The 15,909-nt window shown below is 46.8% G+C and overlaps 2 protein-coding genes across 10 annotated transcripts in view; one reads left to right on the plus strand and one right to left on the minus strand.

The window, feature by feature from the left end:
• The window catches only part of HYOU1 (hypoxia up-regulated 1), a 22,754-nt gene extending 17,878 nt beyond the window's left edge, over positions 1 to 4,876 (minus strand). For 2 of the 4 annotated variants that reach the window (XM_081541217.1, XM_081541216.1), the window contains exon 1: positions 4,688 to 4,876. In XM_081541217.1, coding sequence (XP_081397343.1) covers positions 4,688 to 4,698 — 11 coding nt within the window. In that variant the 5' untranslated portion in view covers positions 4,699 to 4,876. The remainder of the gene's footprint in view (positions 1 to 4,687) is intronic. The other 2 variants (XM_081541231.1, XM_081541226.1) reach the window with 1 other exon arrangement.
• On the plus strand, positions 4,871 to 15,452 carry VPS11 (VPS11 core subunit of CORVET and HOPS complexes). 6 transcript variants are annotated; one of them, XM_081541241.1, is made up of 16 exons: positions 4,871 to 5,417; positions 6,150 to 6,257; positions 6,355 to 6,490; positions 6,794 to 6,957; positions 7,561 to 7,808; positions 8,545 to 8,746; positions 9,146 to 9,297; positions 10,166 to 10,352; positions 11,311 to 11,457; positions 11,768 to 11,956; positions 12,062 to 12,223; positions 12,645 to 12,784; positions 12,873 to 13,075; positions 13,180 to 13,351; positions 14,590 to 14,812; positions 14,935 to 15,452. In XM_081541241.1, the coding sequence occupies exons 3-16, from the start codon at positions 6,481 to 6,483 to the stop codon at positions 15,097 to 15,099; spliced, it is 2,364 nt and encodes a 787-aa protein (XP_081397367.1). In that variant the 5' UTR covers positions 4,871 to 5,417; positions 6,150 to 6,257; positions 6,355 to 6,480; the 3' UTR covers positions 15,100 to 15,452. The 6 variants fall into 6 exon arrangements, with proteins under 6 accessions (XP_081397367.1, XP_081397362.1, XP_081397364.1 ...); XM_081541236.1 differs by having other exon boundaries at positions 4,871 to 5,080; positions 6,109 to 6,257; positions 6,343 to 6,490; XM_081541238.1 differs by having other exon boundaries at positions 4,871 to 5,080; positions 6,109 to 6,257; positions 9,146 to 9,309.
• Positions 15,453 to 15,909: the final 457 nt, after the last annotated feature.

Below are 15,909 nucleotides of genomic sequence, written 5' to 3' on the forward strand. Positions count from 1 at the left end.
TTGAGGACTACCTCCCCTCCCCTACACTGTGCAGAAGCCCAAAGGAGCCCAAAGCTGTCATCTCACAGAACATGAATAAAATGAACACCTAAGTCAGAGCACATGCATACATTATAAACCATGCATACATTATATAACCATGTCATGGGCTGAGGCCAATGTCAATTATGGTGAACATCCTGGTCCAGGAGAATTTAAAAAATGTGTTGTCACCCAGTTACCCCATTCTTAGGTATATATTTATTTGAACATATTCACTAAGAGACTTTGTTCACTGAGACTTTGTAATAGCTTAATTCAAAATGCACTAAAACAGAATACTGCCCCAATGCCCAGCAATAGCTGGATAGATAGGGAATTCCCTGGCAGTCCAGTGGTTAGGCCTTGGTGCTGTCACTGGTGGGGCCACAAGTTCGATCCCTTGGGGGAACTAAGATCCTGAGTGCCACGTGAAGTTGTAAAAAAAAAAAAAGTGGATCAAATAAATAGTGGTAGATTCACACATGGAATTCTATACAGCAATTGGTCTCTTACATTCAACTGCTTAAATAAATCCCACAAACAGTATCGAGTGAAAGCAGACAGAAACCAGAGAGCACACAGTTTATGACTTCACTTGTATGAAGTTTAAAAACAGGCAAAATTAAACTCTAATCATAGAAGGTGGGATGGTACTTATCCTTTCACAGTAAGAAGAGGGCATAAGGCTGGCTTTGGGGATACTGGTTGCAATGGCTTTTGGGAAAATTCAATGGATTGTAGTATGTACACTTAATCTGTTTGCACGTTACATTTCAATAATAATTTCAGAAATTATTTTGTATGTGTCACACAAAAGACTAGACGGTTTATTTACTGTAACCTTAGGCAGGAAAAGCACCAGGAGAAGTTTTTTCTTCCTACTTTTATAGCAATATTTTTAGAATTACACAAGAAATGTCTGTTGTATAGCTCTCCTAGGCCTCAGTTTCAACATCTTTCAAAGAGGCATGCAGGTACATGCCTCACAGATCATACCAAAAAGGGCCTGTGGGGCTCCTGGGCACAAGGGCTTTGTGTCCCCATTTCTTTGATTATAGGAAACAGCCTTCATTCAGCCTCCATGGCTTCTCCTGAGTTCCAGTAGGCAGATTCAAGCAGTTGTTAACTAGGGAAGGGAGGGGATGCAAGACCAGGGAGAAACAAACAGTCAAGAGCAGTCTTGGGGCAAGGTCCTGTTTCCCCATCAATGGATACCTACAACAATATCTTTGAGTTATTTTGCAGATACTGAAACCCCTTCCAGGTGAGAGAAATTGACATGGTTAATGATAGTATACTGCCCACAAGCATGTAGACCTCAAATTAGTTGACCTGAAGGTTAATTATGCTGACTTCTACTTGCATCACCATGAACCCATCAGAACAATGTCCACAAGCTGATCATGCCCTCTTTGAACAATTACTATAAAACTCACTATCTTCTCCAAGTGGAGACACACAACTTTGAGGGCATTAGCCCACTGTGGCCCCCTTTGCCTGGCAAATAAAGCTATCCTTTTCCACTTCACTCATAACTCTGAGATTTGATTCAGCACCTGTGTACAGAGAAGCTGAGCTTTCGACATCACAGGGCTGGTGTCAAAATTAAAGAAGGGGGTATATTGCTTCACACAGTGCTAGGGAATCCTAAGCACCAAACATACATTAGTTAGCTTTTTTTTTTCAGTCTAGAGAAATAAAACTAAAAGATATGCATATTGCAGTGCTAAAAGCTTGGTTAAGTGCTTTACCAAATTTATGACGAAGGTCCCTCTTGCAGGCCAGACTTTCACAATCAATAATCAGCTAATTGCTCCTTTCTCCTGTTTCATGGTTGCCTTGAAGCCCTGTGCTCTCTTATACTGTAAGACCTCTGAGTTTATTAGGTTGACCTTTTTGTTCCTAAAGTGGAAACTGCTGCTAGCCTTTTTAGGGGCTAAGAGGGAAAAAAACAGACTTTTCAGTAGTTAAGAAAATGGTTTCTGCCCAGAGAGCCAGAGGAGGAGGTGGAGATGATAGAAAATAAAAGTTTGCAGCTGGAACAAGAAGTGTTCCTATTTTGCTCTAGTGGGTATGACTGTTGTACATCATGGGCAGCAGTTTGCTGAAGGGCAAAAAAGAGGGCATTGCTAGGTAATTCTTGATTCTGAGTCGTGATCTCTTTAATTTCAAGCTAAAGACTAGTTGCTTCTTTACCTTTAGTCCCTTCAGAACTCCAGTTCTCAGTGTGCAGAACTGGAATTGAATTTGTACACACAATCACTTTCTGTGTAGTCTGCCTTCTTACGTCCTCACTACACTGAAGTTCCTGGATTCAGACAAGCATACCTAAAAGACAAATCCTGGTAGATGTTCTGACAAGTGTAGCCTAGCTTCACACCCCCGGCAAGTTATTTAATTAAAGGTTAGGGAACTGAAGAACTCGTTTTATTTCCAAAGGACTTTGATGTTTTTGCTCAGGGAGAATCACCTGAACCTCTTTGAGACTCTGTTTCTCATCAGAGATAATGATACTTCTGCAGGTGGTTGCTATGAAGAGTCTATGAAGAGTGAAAGCACCTTGTTCGGTATAATTCGCTACATGAAATGTAGGGCTGGTATCTGGAAAAGATGAAAACTCTAATTTGAAAAGGCACATGTACCCCAATATTCATAGCAGTACAAATCACAACAGCAAGACATGGAAGCAACCTAAATGTCCACTGACAGACAAATGGATAAAGATGTGGTATAAAAAGATGTGATATATATTAATAATGTCAGCCATAAAAATAATGAAAAATACCCTAGGCAGAAACATAGATGGACGTAGAGATTATCATGCTAAATGAAGTAAGTTAAAGATGAGTATCATATGACATCACTTATACGTGGAATCTAAAAAAGTATGAACAAATGAATTTATTTAAAAAGCAGGAATAGACTACAGACAGAAAACAAACTTATGGTTACCAAACAGGAAAGGAAGGAAGGGATAAATTGGGAATTTGGAGTTAACAGATACACACTACTATATAAAATAGATAAACAGCAAGAACCTACTGTATAACACAGGGAACTATGCTCAATATCTTGTAATAACCTATAATGGAAAATAATCTGAAAAAGAATATATATATGTGTGTGTGTGTATATATGACTGAATCACCTTGATGTACCCCTGAAACAATGTAAATCAACTTCAATTTATTTATTTATTTTAAAATCAACTTACTTCAATTTAAGAAAAAGGAAATTAAGGGCTCATTACTGTCAGTCCTTTTTATGTCTGTTTCCTATGGTGGTGGTCAAGCTCCCTGAAGAGCAGGCACCATGTCTATCTCATGTATATATACTGGGCATGTAGTACAATTTCGGGAATACCAAAGACATATTTGTCAAAAAGAGGAAAGGAAGGAAGGCAGCAAGTGTGAAGAGGTGCCATGGGTCCTCTGGAGGGCCAGTCTCTGCTTATGTACCCTCATCAACAGAAGATCCAGTGGCTTAGACATCAGAGCCTCTACCACTGGACAGTAGGGGGAGCAAACACATCAACAACAAAGATGTCATTCTACTGTTCACATCTCTCTTTGCTTTCACTTTGCTTCCTTTAACAAGTATTATCCATAGCCTTAATAACGGACATAACTCAAAGGTGAAATTGGGTCCCATCTAGCCCCTATCTGTGCTTCTGCTCACAGACTGAGATCCAAAACAGTCCTAATACCTGCATGACAAAGAAGAAAGAAATTTGGGCTGTAAATCAGGATATCTGTGTGCCCTCCCCTCATTTATTTCTTTAGACAGACACAACTTTTTCCATCAACTAGATCAAGGAGAGAGTAAGAGGAAAATCATCCACATTCATTGCTTCAATCCACTTAGAGCATCTACCAGGCTGTTAGACCTGGTTCTTGGTAAGCAACACACAGGCCCTGCTTGCTGAGAATCCGGGGAGGGAATAAAGCCTAACATGTTCTGAAAATAAGCTGTGGGGGACAGGGATGCAAAAATAAACTTCACAAATACTAATCATATGGCCACTTTTTCATATTGCATACTGTCTCAAATGACTCTATGTCACTCCCATTTGTAGCTTCCAGTGGCGCAAAAACAGTACACCTGCAGTTTTCCACACAGACAGCTGGTTTAGCCCAAGTTCGGACCTGTGGGTACCATGAAGTGTCTTTGACCCTTGTCACCTGTAAAATCAAGCAGTGCTCAGTGCTGTGGCTTCAAGGCTCTTCGCTATACTCTGCTTATACCCTGTCATTATGGCAAGGAGAGAAAGCCCAGGTTCTTGGAATTTGTGCCCCAGAAGTATTTCCCAGCTTCCTTAAGCAACATGTTTTAGGTGCTCAATAAACGCCATGCCTCTGACAGAGTGACACAAAAACACACTGACTATAGTTACAATCTGTACCTGGTGGCAGACACAAACCTCTAATATTATTTCTCCTTTCCTACAGCCGAAAAACCAGTTTCATATACACCGATTCACTTAGGCCTCAAAACAGTCCTGTGAGGCAGAAGGTAATTCACCTAGGCACAGCGGGTTACAATTCACAAACCGCGTGTCATCCCTCATCTTGATCCCTCACTGCCCGCCAATTTAATTAAAGAGGAAACTGATGCTCAGAGAGGTGAAGGTCTAGCTCTTAAGAAGCATTTCAGCCAAGGCACTTACAGAGCCAGCATAACCGAAAACTGCGGAGCGAGCTGCGGGTGACGAACCCTGCCTCAAGCGGCCGCGCCCACTATCCCAGCAGCGGGAAGCCGTCACTTCTAGAGGAGAGCGCAGGTGCACCCGGACTCCAGGGCGTCAACGGGTCATGTGATACTCAGGCTCCTGTCATGTGACCTCTTCCCCGGAGGCGGGGACCTTCGGCCAAGATGGCGACCTACCTGCAGTGGCGGCGCTTCGTTTTCTTCGACAAGGAGCTGGTGAAGGAGCCACAGGGCAATGATGGGGCCGCTCCCGGGGCCGCGCCTGCCTCTGGACCCGCTGCTTCCAAGTTGCTTTGCCTCCCTCCTGGCATCACAGTCTGCGACTCAGGTCGAGGGAGCCTAGTCTTTGGAGATATCCTTCTTCTGGAGCTGTCCCTTCCCTCCTCGAATCCTTGAAGAGATCCAGCTGGGATGAAATCTGTCCGTTAGAGGGGTTCGTGTTACGTGCCAGTTTCCTTTAGATGGGCGCTCAGTGTTCCTTCTGTGGTCTGACGGAAGAAAGGAGGAAGTCCATTCTCTTTAACTTGTTGCCAAATGAGCGAATAATCCTGGGCAAGTCGTTTAACCTCTCTGGACTTCAATTTCCTTATCTGCAAAAGAGGCGTAAAATAACAGTTGGGCAAGGTTTTTGTTTTTAAGGTCGATCAAAAGAACAGATGCAAGCTGATTTTAAAAGATGAATATGTAAGGTATCATTATCTCCCCAGCCCATATTGTGGGGGAAGAGTTAAATGAAACCACAATTTTTTTTACTTTGTTTTGTATAATGCTGCCCCTAAACTCTGGCCTTTCTACTCTTTTTAAAATGGGGAGTTTCCAGCAATAATATGTGGGAAAACCCTTGAAAAATTTAAACAGTTGTATAGATTTTGTTTTTTATTGTGCATGCATGCTTAGTCATGCCCAGTTCTTTGCAACTCCATGAACTGTAGCCCATGTAGGCTTCTCTGTCCATGGAATTTCCCAGGCAAGAATGCTAGAGCGGGTTGCCATTTCCTTCTCCAGGGCACCTTCCTGACCCAGGGTTTAAACCCCTGTCTCTTGCGTCTCCTGCATTGGCAGGTGAGCTGTTTACTAGCTGAGCCACTGGGGTGCTGTACCGTGCTCAGTCGTGTCCGACTCTTTGGGACCCCATTTACTGCAGCCCGCCAGGCTCCTCTGTCCATGGGGATTCTCCAGGCAAGAAAACTGGAGTGGGTTGCCCTGCCCTCCTCCAGGGGATCTTCCCAACCCAGGGATCAAACCCAGGTCTCCCGAATTGCAGGTGGATTCTTTACCATCTGAGCCACCAGGGAAGCCCTGGGGAGTAGTTGTTATTTGGGTTCTGGCCTAAATGTAAGAATCTCCCCTTGGAAAGGAGGCTCCTTGACTGCTCTGCACATATGGAAGGCCAGATCTGGTTCTTGCCCCGCTCCCTACAGCTGACAGGTTTCCAGGCCTACAAACTACGGGTGACACACCTGTACCAACTGAAGCAGCACAATATTCTGGCCTCTGTTGGTGAGGATGAAGAGGGCATCAACCCCCTGGTGAGTCCTAGAAAGGAAACAGGAAAGACCCAGAGGCCTGGGAATGATTATTTGTTGGAGGGTGACTAGCATTCACACATCTGAGGTCTGTCCCCAGGTAAAGATCTGGAACCTGGAGAAGAGAGATGGTGGCAATCCACTCTGCACTCGAATCTTCCCTGCCATCCCGGGGACAGAACCAACTGTTGTATCTTGTTTGACTGTCCATGAAAATCTCAACTTTATGGCCATTGGTAAGAAGAAAGAAGGCAAAGCTAACACCCCATGATTCTTTATAGATTTCCTTCAGAGTTGCTTCTATAGCTCATTTTCACTGTTTTCATGAGACCATTTTGTACTGTTTAGAGTTTGGGATGGGAAAGCATTTAGTTTTGTTCTTTGGAAATGAGTCCGTGAGTCCTAATCTTCATGGTAACCACTGGAGAGGTTGGGTATGGAGAGAAAGATGGTCACTTCTAAAAAGTGCCTCTAAAGGTCTTTTTCTGCTTCTGTGCCTTTTCAGCCTCAATAAAATGCTGTTCCCTGCTCTCCTACAGGTTTCACAGATGGCAGTGTTACATTGAACAAAGGGGACATCACTCGGGACCGACATAGCAAGACCCAGATTTTGCACAAGGGCAACTATCCTGTTACTGGACTGGCCTTTCGCCAAGCGGGAAAGACCACTCACTTGTTTGTTGTGACAACTGAGAATGTTCAGGTATGACCAGCGCCTCCTGGTATGACTGTTAGGGGCAAGTAGGAAAAGCTTTTTTATTGTTCAGTGGGCTAGGGTAAGGAACTGACAAAAGAGGTTCTTATATTTTTAATCATACAGCCTTGAATCATTCACCTAACTTAATGTTTTATTTCTTTACTTAGGAGACTGGGAAGAGTTAGAGCTAGGGAAAGAACTCTTGGGCTTGTAGCAGAAGACGTAAGTTTTTCTTCTAGTAGGCTTGTTAAGTGACACTGGCAAGTTACTTCTTTGGTTCTTGTGCTTCTAATTTAACAGCTTACTCACACCAATAGTTTTGTTTTCTTTTCAGTCAGTTTTCTGATAAAGCAGTAAAATTCTCTTACTTGCCGAATATCTGTAGTAAGTAGTGATAGTGTATACAGAGGAAGAAAATGTGGTCTCTGCTTATATATTTAGTAGATGGGTGATGGTAATAGCCCATTTAATGGAGAAGGCAAGCATCCAGGTAAAGTCTTAGGGTGCTAAGAATTAAGAGAGCTAGTATGGAGGTGGGGATACCTTTGAGAACATTTAGATGCCACCTCCTCAAAAGGATCCTGTTAACCCCTCTCTTACTTTTCACAGTCCTACATAGTTTCTGGAAAGGACTATCCTCGTGTGGAATTGGACACCCATGGTTGTGGCCTACGCTGCTCAGCCCTCAGCGACCCTTCTCAGGACCTGCAGTTCATAGTGGCAGGGGATGAATGTGTCTATCTGTACCAGCCTGATGAACGTGGGCCCTGCTTTGCCTTTGAGGGCCATAAACTTATTGCTCACTGGTTTAGAGGCTATCTTGTCATTGTCTCCCGTGACCGGAAGGTTTCTCCCAAGTAAGGATTCTATGGAGAAGGAAAAGGGTGTGGGCTGGGCTTGTTCCCTAGAATTAACCTGATTTCAAACTCCTAATGCCTACATCCTGTCAACCTCCTACTTTGTACTTTTTGTAGAGGTGTTTACACCTAGACTCAGTTATAGCATTTTTTTTTTTTTTTTTTTTGCTGAAAAGTGTGCTTTTGCTGTAGACATTTGCTGAGCAATCCTTTTACACTAGAATGCTCCAGGGAATTGGGGACCTGGTATTGGGTTTTTTAATTACTTGGGCAAAATGAATTGGGTAGAGGAACAAGGGACTGAGTAGTGGAGAGAATGGAAAGTGCTGGGAGATGCAACACAGGTTTTTTATTTTCTGAGTCATCAGAAAATGTGACAGAATCTTCATCGTGATGCAGGTGATCCTTGTCAGATATTAGTGTTCATTCAGTACTAAGCCTAGTGGACTACATATACCAGGCACTAATTATTTGTTAAATCTCGGATGTTCGAATGTACTTAAGTTTTCAGTCTGTTGCCTGTATTAATTATAGGATCCTTAAGGGTAAGACCACGTCTACACATACTTTTCCCACAACTGCCAGCACCACGCTGCGTATTGCAGGATGAGCTGCTAGCAGTGACTTGTTCTGGCAGGAATAGGTAGCACCAGAGTTGTCAGGGGAAAGGCAACAGAGGGGAGCTGAGACTGAGGTGGTACAGATAAATATCCAGTGCTTTTTCTTTCCCACACAGGTCAGAGTTTACCAGCCGGGACTCCCAGAGCTCTGACAAACAGATTCTCAACATCTATGACCTGTGCAACAAGTTCATAGCCTATAGCGCTGTCTTTGAGGATGTAGTGGATGTGCTTGCTGAGTGGGGCTCCCTGTACGTGCTGACGCGGGATGGGCGGGTCCACGCACTGCAGGAGAAGGACACACAGACCAAACTGGAGGCAAGGCCACCAGGTTCCCAGAGCTGGCTATGGGCACCCAGACACGGCTCTAGGAATAGACTCCCCAAGTCGCCTTGGCCAGGGTGTTTCCTTCCCTTTGGGTCACAGCCTTACTCAGCCTCCTTAGGGTAAGATTCCAAGGTCAGTGGCCTGGGATGTGGCCTTAGAGGGAAGCAGTGGCTGGGGGCCTGAGCCCACTCTCAGGGTCCACTCTGCCTGCCTGCAGAGAACCTAGTGAGGTGAGCTGATGTTAGTCTTGGGGGCGTCTGGGGGTCTCACCCTAAGATCTAGGCTGATTGGAACTTCATAAACATCTGGCTTGTGTGTCGTGTATGCATTCTGGGAAGGTGTCTTCTCAGGCCTGCTTCTTCCAGTTTTCTAATCTCTCTTCCTTTCCAGATGCTGTTTAAGAAGAACCTATTTGAGATGGCGATTAACCTGGCCAAGAGCCAGCATCTGGACAGTGATGGGTTGGCCCAGATCTTCATGCAGTATGGGGACCATCTCTACAGCAAGGGCAACCATGATGGTGCTGTCCAGCAGTATATCCGGTCAGTCTGGAGGCACTTTTAGATATGCTTGTGAATGCAGGAACAGAGAGCCAGCTAGACTGAAACCTGCTCTTGGGGACTGGGGCAGGCGGTGGACCCCATCCTGAAGTGTCCTTTTTTCCTACATAAATTGCAATGCCTCAAATGAGGAGACAGTATACCTTATTGGAAAGGGAATATTTAGAGTCAGATGCTACGTGACCAGTGTGCAGTTGGGCTGATGAAAAGTGAAAGTGCTAGTCACTAGTTGTGTTTGATTCTTTGCGACCCCATGGACTATAGCCCACCAGGCTCCTCTGTCCATGGAATTCTTCAGGCAGGAATACTGGAGTGGGTAGCCTTCTCCAGGAGGTCTTCCCAACCCAGGGATTGAAACCAGATCTCCTGCATTGCAGGCGGATTCTTTACTGTCTGAGCTACCAGGAAAGCTCTCAAGGAAGTTGAGCTGAAAGTACCTGTTATCTTAAATGTTAGCTTGGCCTTTGTTAATACTCATTTTGATCAAATTCTTTAAAGGGGAAAGAGTTATTCATCTCTTGTTTCCACAGTTTCCTTCCTTCGTACTAATTAGTTTTCTGACCTAGGGAAGGGTTCTAAGACCCTGTCTAGCTTCTTTGCCAACGTCTCTAGAATTCCCGTTTTCAGTCAAGTCTAAAAACCAGTGTTCTGGAGCCTTGCTGCTCATGTGGTCCCCAGTCTAACAGCATCGATACCACCTGGGATTTTGTGAGAATTGCAGGATCTCATGCCTCACCCCAGACCTGCTGAAACAGAATTTGCATTTTGAGACCTGCAAGTGAGTCCTATGCACATGAAAGTTTGAGAAGTATGATGATCCTGATGCTGTTTGACACCCGTGTCTCCCTAGAACCATTGGAAAGTTGGAGCCATCATACGTGATCCGCAAGTTTCTCGATGCCCAGCGCATCCATAACCTGACAGCCTACCTGCAGACCCTGCACCGGCAGTCCTTGGCCAACGCTGACCACACCACGCTGCTGCTCAACTGCTACACCAAACTCAAGGACAGCTCGAAGCTGGAGGAGTTCATCAAGGTGCAGGGTGGTGCTGGCAGAGGGTTCCTTGAGGGGCTTCACCAGGACTGCAGGGAGAGGGAAGAGCTGCCTGTATTTAGGGACCAGAATCCTCTGGTCCTCTGGTCTGTAGGCAAGGAAGCTGCTGCTGCTGCTAAGTCGCTTCAGTCGTGTCCGACTCTGTGCGAACCCATAGACAGAGCCCACCAGGCTCCCCCGTCCCTGGGATTCTCCAGGCAAGAACATTGGAGTGGGTTGCCATTTCCTTCTCCAATGCAGGAAAGTAAAAAGTGAAAGTGAAGTCACTCAGTCGTGTCCAACTCTCAGCGACCCCATGGACTGCAGCCTACCGGGCTCCTCTGTCCATGGGATTTTCCAGGCAAGAATACTGGAATGGGGTGCCATTGCCTTCTCCGAGGCAAGGAAGAGAAAGAGCCTTTTCTGTGAATTCTCTCCTGTCTCCCTTCTTTTTTTTTTTTTTTTTTTTTTTAAGCTGTACTGTGAAGCTTGTGGGATCTTCATTTCCCCACCAGGGATCAAACCTGGGCCCCCAGCAGTGAAGGCGTAGAGTCCTAACCACCGGACCTCCATGGAATTCCACCTGTCTTGTTTCTTGATGCCAGAACTTCTCATGGTATCTAAGCCCCAGGAATCCCAGGGTCCCCAGAGGCATCCCTCTAACAGTAGAGGCAGAGGAACACTTATGGAGAGGCAGGATAACCATGTTTTAAAAGCATCATCTTTGGGACTTCCCTGGCGGTCCAGTGATTAAGACTATGTGCTTCCACTGCAGGCGGCACGGGTTCGCTCCCTGGTGTGGGGCAACTAAGTTTCCACAGGCTACTCAGTGTGGCCAAAAAAAAAAAAAATCCACCTTACTGTTATCTTAAGAATCTGATCTTAGAATGAGATGCATATTTCCTTTCCCTTGCCCAGCCACAACCTCTCTGAATGGTTTTGTCTGATATCTTGCTGACAGACAAAGAGTGAGAGTGAAGTCCACTTTGATGTAGAGACAGCCATCAAGGTCCTCCGGCAGGCTGGCTACTACTCTCACGCCCTCTATTTGGCTGAGAACCATGCTCATCATGAGTGGTACTTGAAGATCCAGCTAGAGGACATCAAGGTAGGTGAGCCTGCTGACTCTGGCAGGCCGTGTTCTTTTTCTGGGATATCGCTGGGATGATGAAAGTGCCTCCTGGGACTTCCCTGGGGGTCCAGTGGTTAAAGAGTCTGCCTTCCAATGCAGTGAACATGGGTTCAGTCCTTGATCAGGGAGCTAAGATCCCATATGCTATGGGGCAACTGAGCCCAGATGCACCACAATGGGAGAATCTGCGCAGGCAGCCCAAAAAAGAAAATAATAATAAAAATAAAGTGTGTCTTGATGGGTGAGGCGGGAGCATGCAATTCCGCTGCCCTTTCTGTCCCCACAGAATTATCAGGAAGCCCTCCGGTATATCGGCAAGCTGCCTTTTGAGCAGGCGGAGAGCAACATGAAACGCTATGGCAAGATCCTCATGCACCATATACCAGAGCAGACGACCCAGCTGCTGAAGGGACTCTGTACCGACTATCGGCCTAGCCTTGAAGGCCGAGGTGATAGGGAGGCTCCAGGCTGCAGGGTGAGGCGTCAAGGAGAATGGCTTTTGAACATATGGGGGTCATCTCAGGGGCACGGGTAGCAGGCCCACTCACTTGGCCTCCTCTCTCGTCCCTTGCCATCCTAGGCCAACTCGGAGGAGTTCATCCCCATCTTTGCCAACAACCCTCGAGAGCTAAAAGCGTTCCTAGAGCACATGAGCGAGGTGCAGCCTGACTCCCCGCAGGGCATCTACGACACGCTGCTTGAGCTGCGACTCCAGAACTGGGCCCACGAGGAGGATCCACAGGTGAGGCCTGGTAGAGCTACCAGAGGTGTTGAGACAAAGACAGCACTTCCATTTCTTCCCTGGTTGCCACTTGCTGCTCGCTTCAGATCAATAACACCTCACCCTGAGGGCTAAATGGTTCCCCATGAAAAGGAAATTGAAGACTTTTCTTGCAAGGAGTCAGACATGACCGAGCGACTTTCACGGCTGGTCTAAAACCAGAGTTTTAGGCAGGCTAAGACTCTGCGCTCCCAATGCAGGGGGTCTGGGTTCAAACCCTAGTCAGGGTACTAGATCCCACATGCCACAACTAAGAGCCTGCGCAGCCTAAATAAATAAATACTGGGGAGAAAAGAGGAAATTGGAGTGAGGGGAAGAGTAGTTGACTTGCTTAGGGGTCATTTTTCCCCTGACATCCGGCAGCTCCACCCTCCTCTTCTAGGTCAAAGAGAAGCTGCACGCAGAGGCCATCTCCCTACTGAAGAGTGGCCGCTTCTGTGATGTCTTTGACAAGGCCCTGGTCCTTTGCCAGATGCACGACTTCCAGGACGGAGTCCTTTACCTCTATGAGCAGGGCAAACTGTAAGAGTCGGGGTACTCGAGAGCGGGCAGGGCTGGGTCACTCGCCTAGTGTGGGCTGGCCGCTGACACACAACACGCCTGGCCACAGGTTCCAGCAGATCATGCATTACCACATGCAGCACGAGCAGTACCGGCAGGTGATCGCCGTGTGCGAGCGCCACGGGGAGCAGGAGCCCTCCCTTTGGGAGCAGGCACTCAGCTACTTTGCCCGCAAGGAAGAGGACTGCAAGGAGTACGTGGCGGCTGTGCTCAAGCACATCGAGAGCAAGAACCTCATGCCACCCCTTCTTGGTACTCCGGGGGGCAGGCTGCTGGTGGTCGGGGTCTGGGGCAGGGGTCCTTCCGCTCTGTCCAGAAAGCTGCGTGCTTCATGGTTTTGCTTCCTCCCATCTCAGTGGTGCAGACCCTGGCCCACAACTCCACGGCCACCCTGTCTGTCATCCGGGACTACCTGGTCCAAAAACTGCAGAAACAGAGCCAGCAGATTGCCCAGGACGAGCTCCGGGTGCGGCGCTACCGAGAGGAGACCACCCGCATCCGCCAGGAGATCCAGGAGCTGAAGGCAAGGTACTTGGCATCCAGGTATAGAGGTATCCAGGGATAAGCTTGTTCTTCACAGGGTGTCATTTTTTACATACAAAGGATTATATGGAGTGAGTTTCAGCATTTCATTCTTGAAGATCTGTTTTAATGGCGGAATTCCAAAGAATGATTTATTACATAGAACATGATTTATTGGGTTTTGTTATCTTGTAGCAGGTATTTTTCTCTCTAGATGTGCCTGTATTTTACCTTTCCTAAACACACATCTAAGTTGTGGTGGGAAGCCCTTGAAAGTAAAAAAACGTTGACAAGTGGATAGCTTACAAGTATTTATAGTAGACATCAACCCTTAACTTTGCCACTAACTTTATAAAATATTGGTTATTGTTATTTAGTCACTAAGTCATGTCCAATTTCTTCATTCCATCAATATTTACTGAATCTGTTTTGTCCCAAGCCCCATTCTTAACACAGAAAAAGCCCTGCCTTCACAGAGCTTATGTTGTGGAGGTAGAGACAGACAGTAAACGTGTTAAATAAGCAAACTATTGTAGTGTGTTTGATGGTGCTAAATTCTAAGGAGAAAACTGAGGAAGAGGAATAGGGTGAGGGGTTTAGGTGTGTTGTAATTGATAAAGTGGCCAGAAAAGGTCTTGTTGAAAGGGAAGGGTCACATGCAGTTAAGGCCTGAAAGACAATTTAGTGGCAATAGTGGAAATTGAAAGAGAGATAGCAATCCCCCCATGAATTGGATGGACATGCTGGGAGCGTGCTGAGACTCCTTGAAGGCCCAGCGTGGGGTCCTCCTATGACCTTGAGGTGGTAGGAAGAGCAGGGCCTTCTAGTTGCTGTTTATTCATTTGTTCATGGCTGCTCTGGGTCTTTGTTGCTGCACACAGACTTTTGTTTTCTAGTTGTGAGCAGGGGCTACTCTAGTTGCAGTGCTTGAGCTTCTCATCATGGTGGCATCTCTTGTTGATGAGAATGGACTTTAGGGTGTGTGGGCTTCTGTAGTTGGCGGCTTGTGGGCTCTAGAGCTCAGTAATTGGAGGGCGCAGGGTTAGTTGCCCCAGACTACGGATTGAACCTGTGTTCCCTGCATTAGCAAGCAGATTCTTAACCACTGGACCGTCAAGGGAGTCCCTCGTGGTTCCTTAACGGGGACGTCTCTCTCCTTGTTTCGTCAAGCTGTCTCCTCTTTCCACATGGCTCCTGGCCCTGCCCTCACTCTTTGCCGCTCTTCTGCTCTCCCTTGCCTGTAGTCCAAAGATTTTCCAGAAGACCAAGTGCAGCATTTGTAACAGTGCCTTGGAGCTGCCCTCAGTCCACTTTCTCTGTGGCCACTCCTTCCACCAACACTGCTTTGAGAGTTACTCGGAAAGTGACGCTGACTGCCCCACCTGCCTCCCTGAAAACCGCAAGGTCATGGATATGATCCGGGCCCAGGAACAGAAGCGAGATCTCCACGATCAGTTCCAGCACCAGGTGGGGAGGGAGGAGTGGCCACATGACTGCCCCACCCACCAGGAGGCGGGGAGCCCTGGAGGGCTACTGTTCTTTTTTCCTCCACCTCTGGATTCTGACTCCAACCTTTTCTCTTTCCTCAGCTCAAGTGCTCCAACGACAGCTTCTCTGTGATTGCTGACTACTTTGGCCGAGGTGTTTTCAACAAATTGACTCTGCTGACCGACCCGCCCACGGCCCGACTGACTGCGAGCCTGGAGGCTGGGCTGCAGCGGGACTTGCTCATGCACGCCAGGAGGGGCACTTAAGTGGCTAGTGGGAGGGGTGTGATGGTAGAGGCCCAGCAGCAGGGACACAGGGGGACAGAGACAGAGCTGTTGCATAGGAGTCGGGGAGACCTGCCCAGGTCCCCCCTCTCATCTGATGCCATTGCCCTCAGGACTTAAGGGGAGGTTCTTTTCCTGCCTCCTCCTTTGGCTGGCCAATCCACCATTCCTCCTGTTGCCTTTCTGAGCAGTGTAGATCGTTCCAGACCAGCGGGGGAGGGTACTTCAGTAACCTCAGAGTCTGGACAATAGCTGCTTTATTCTCTATCCAAGAGCACCAGGCTGTGCTTGGGTCCTGGCTCCCAGTCTATAAATAAAAGCATATAATGATTTCAGGGTTGAAGGATTTATTGTGAAGACTTCCTGGTGATTCTTAACTACAAAATGTACTTCTTTCCCTCTGCTCTCCTAGAGTGTCCTTTCCCTTCCTACAGAGTTCCTTAAAGATGATGTTAATGAGACTTCATGCCAGTAACGAGCCGGGCCTCTGGCACTTAGCACAGTTCAGTTTACTGAAGAACTGCAAAGGCTAAGGCCTGAGACCCAAGAGCAGCCTGGACTGAGGCTGCTCTGTAGTGTGGCTGGTCTCTGTGGCTCTTGTGTGGACAAGGTATTCAGGCAGGAGGCAGATTCTAGTGAGGGGCCTTGGACTGAAGCTTGCCTTCATAATGGGTGGGTTGGTCTCTTGCTGTATTCAGAACCAGATGATAAGCAGGATAAAAAGGGCCTTTATGAAACATTTTTTTCTCTCTTGGAAGTTGTCAGCTGAAGTTTGTGTTGTTACAGGTGTCT

This window comes from Giraffa tippelskirchi, chromosome 11 (assembly GCF_054371585.1).
Source record: "Giraffa tippelskirchi isolate mGirTip1 chromosome 11, T2T-mGirTip1v1.2.pri, whole genome shotgun sequence".
Taxonomy (NCBI): Eukaryota; Metazoa; Chordata; class Mammalia; order Artiodactyla; family Giraffidae; genus Giraffa; species Giraffa tippelskirchi.

Bases quoted from the DNA above. Each gene is read 5' to 3' on its own strand.
- VPS11 (XM_081541236.1), top strand. From the start codon at position 4,894: ATGGCGACCTACCTGCAGTGGCGGCGCTTCGTTTTCTTCGACAAGGAG. The intron at 5,081-6,108 runs ATATCCTTCTTC...ACTGCTCTGCAC, and splicing joins AGGGAGCCTAGTCTTTGGAG to ATATGGAAGGCCAGATCTGG. The intron at 10,353-11,310 runs GTGCAGGGTGGT...TCTTGCTGACAG, and splicing joins AGCTGGAGGAGTTCATCAAG to ACAAAGAGTGAGAGTGAAGT.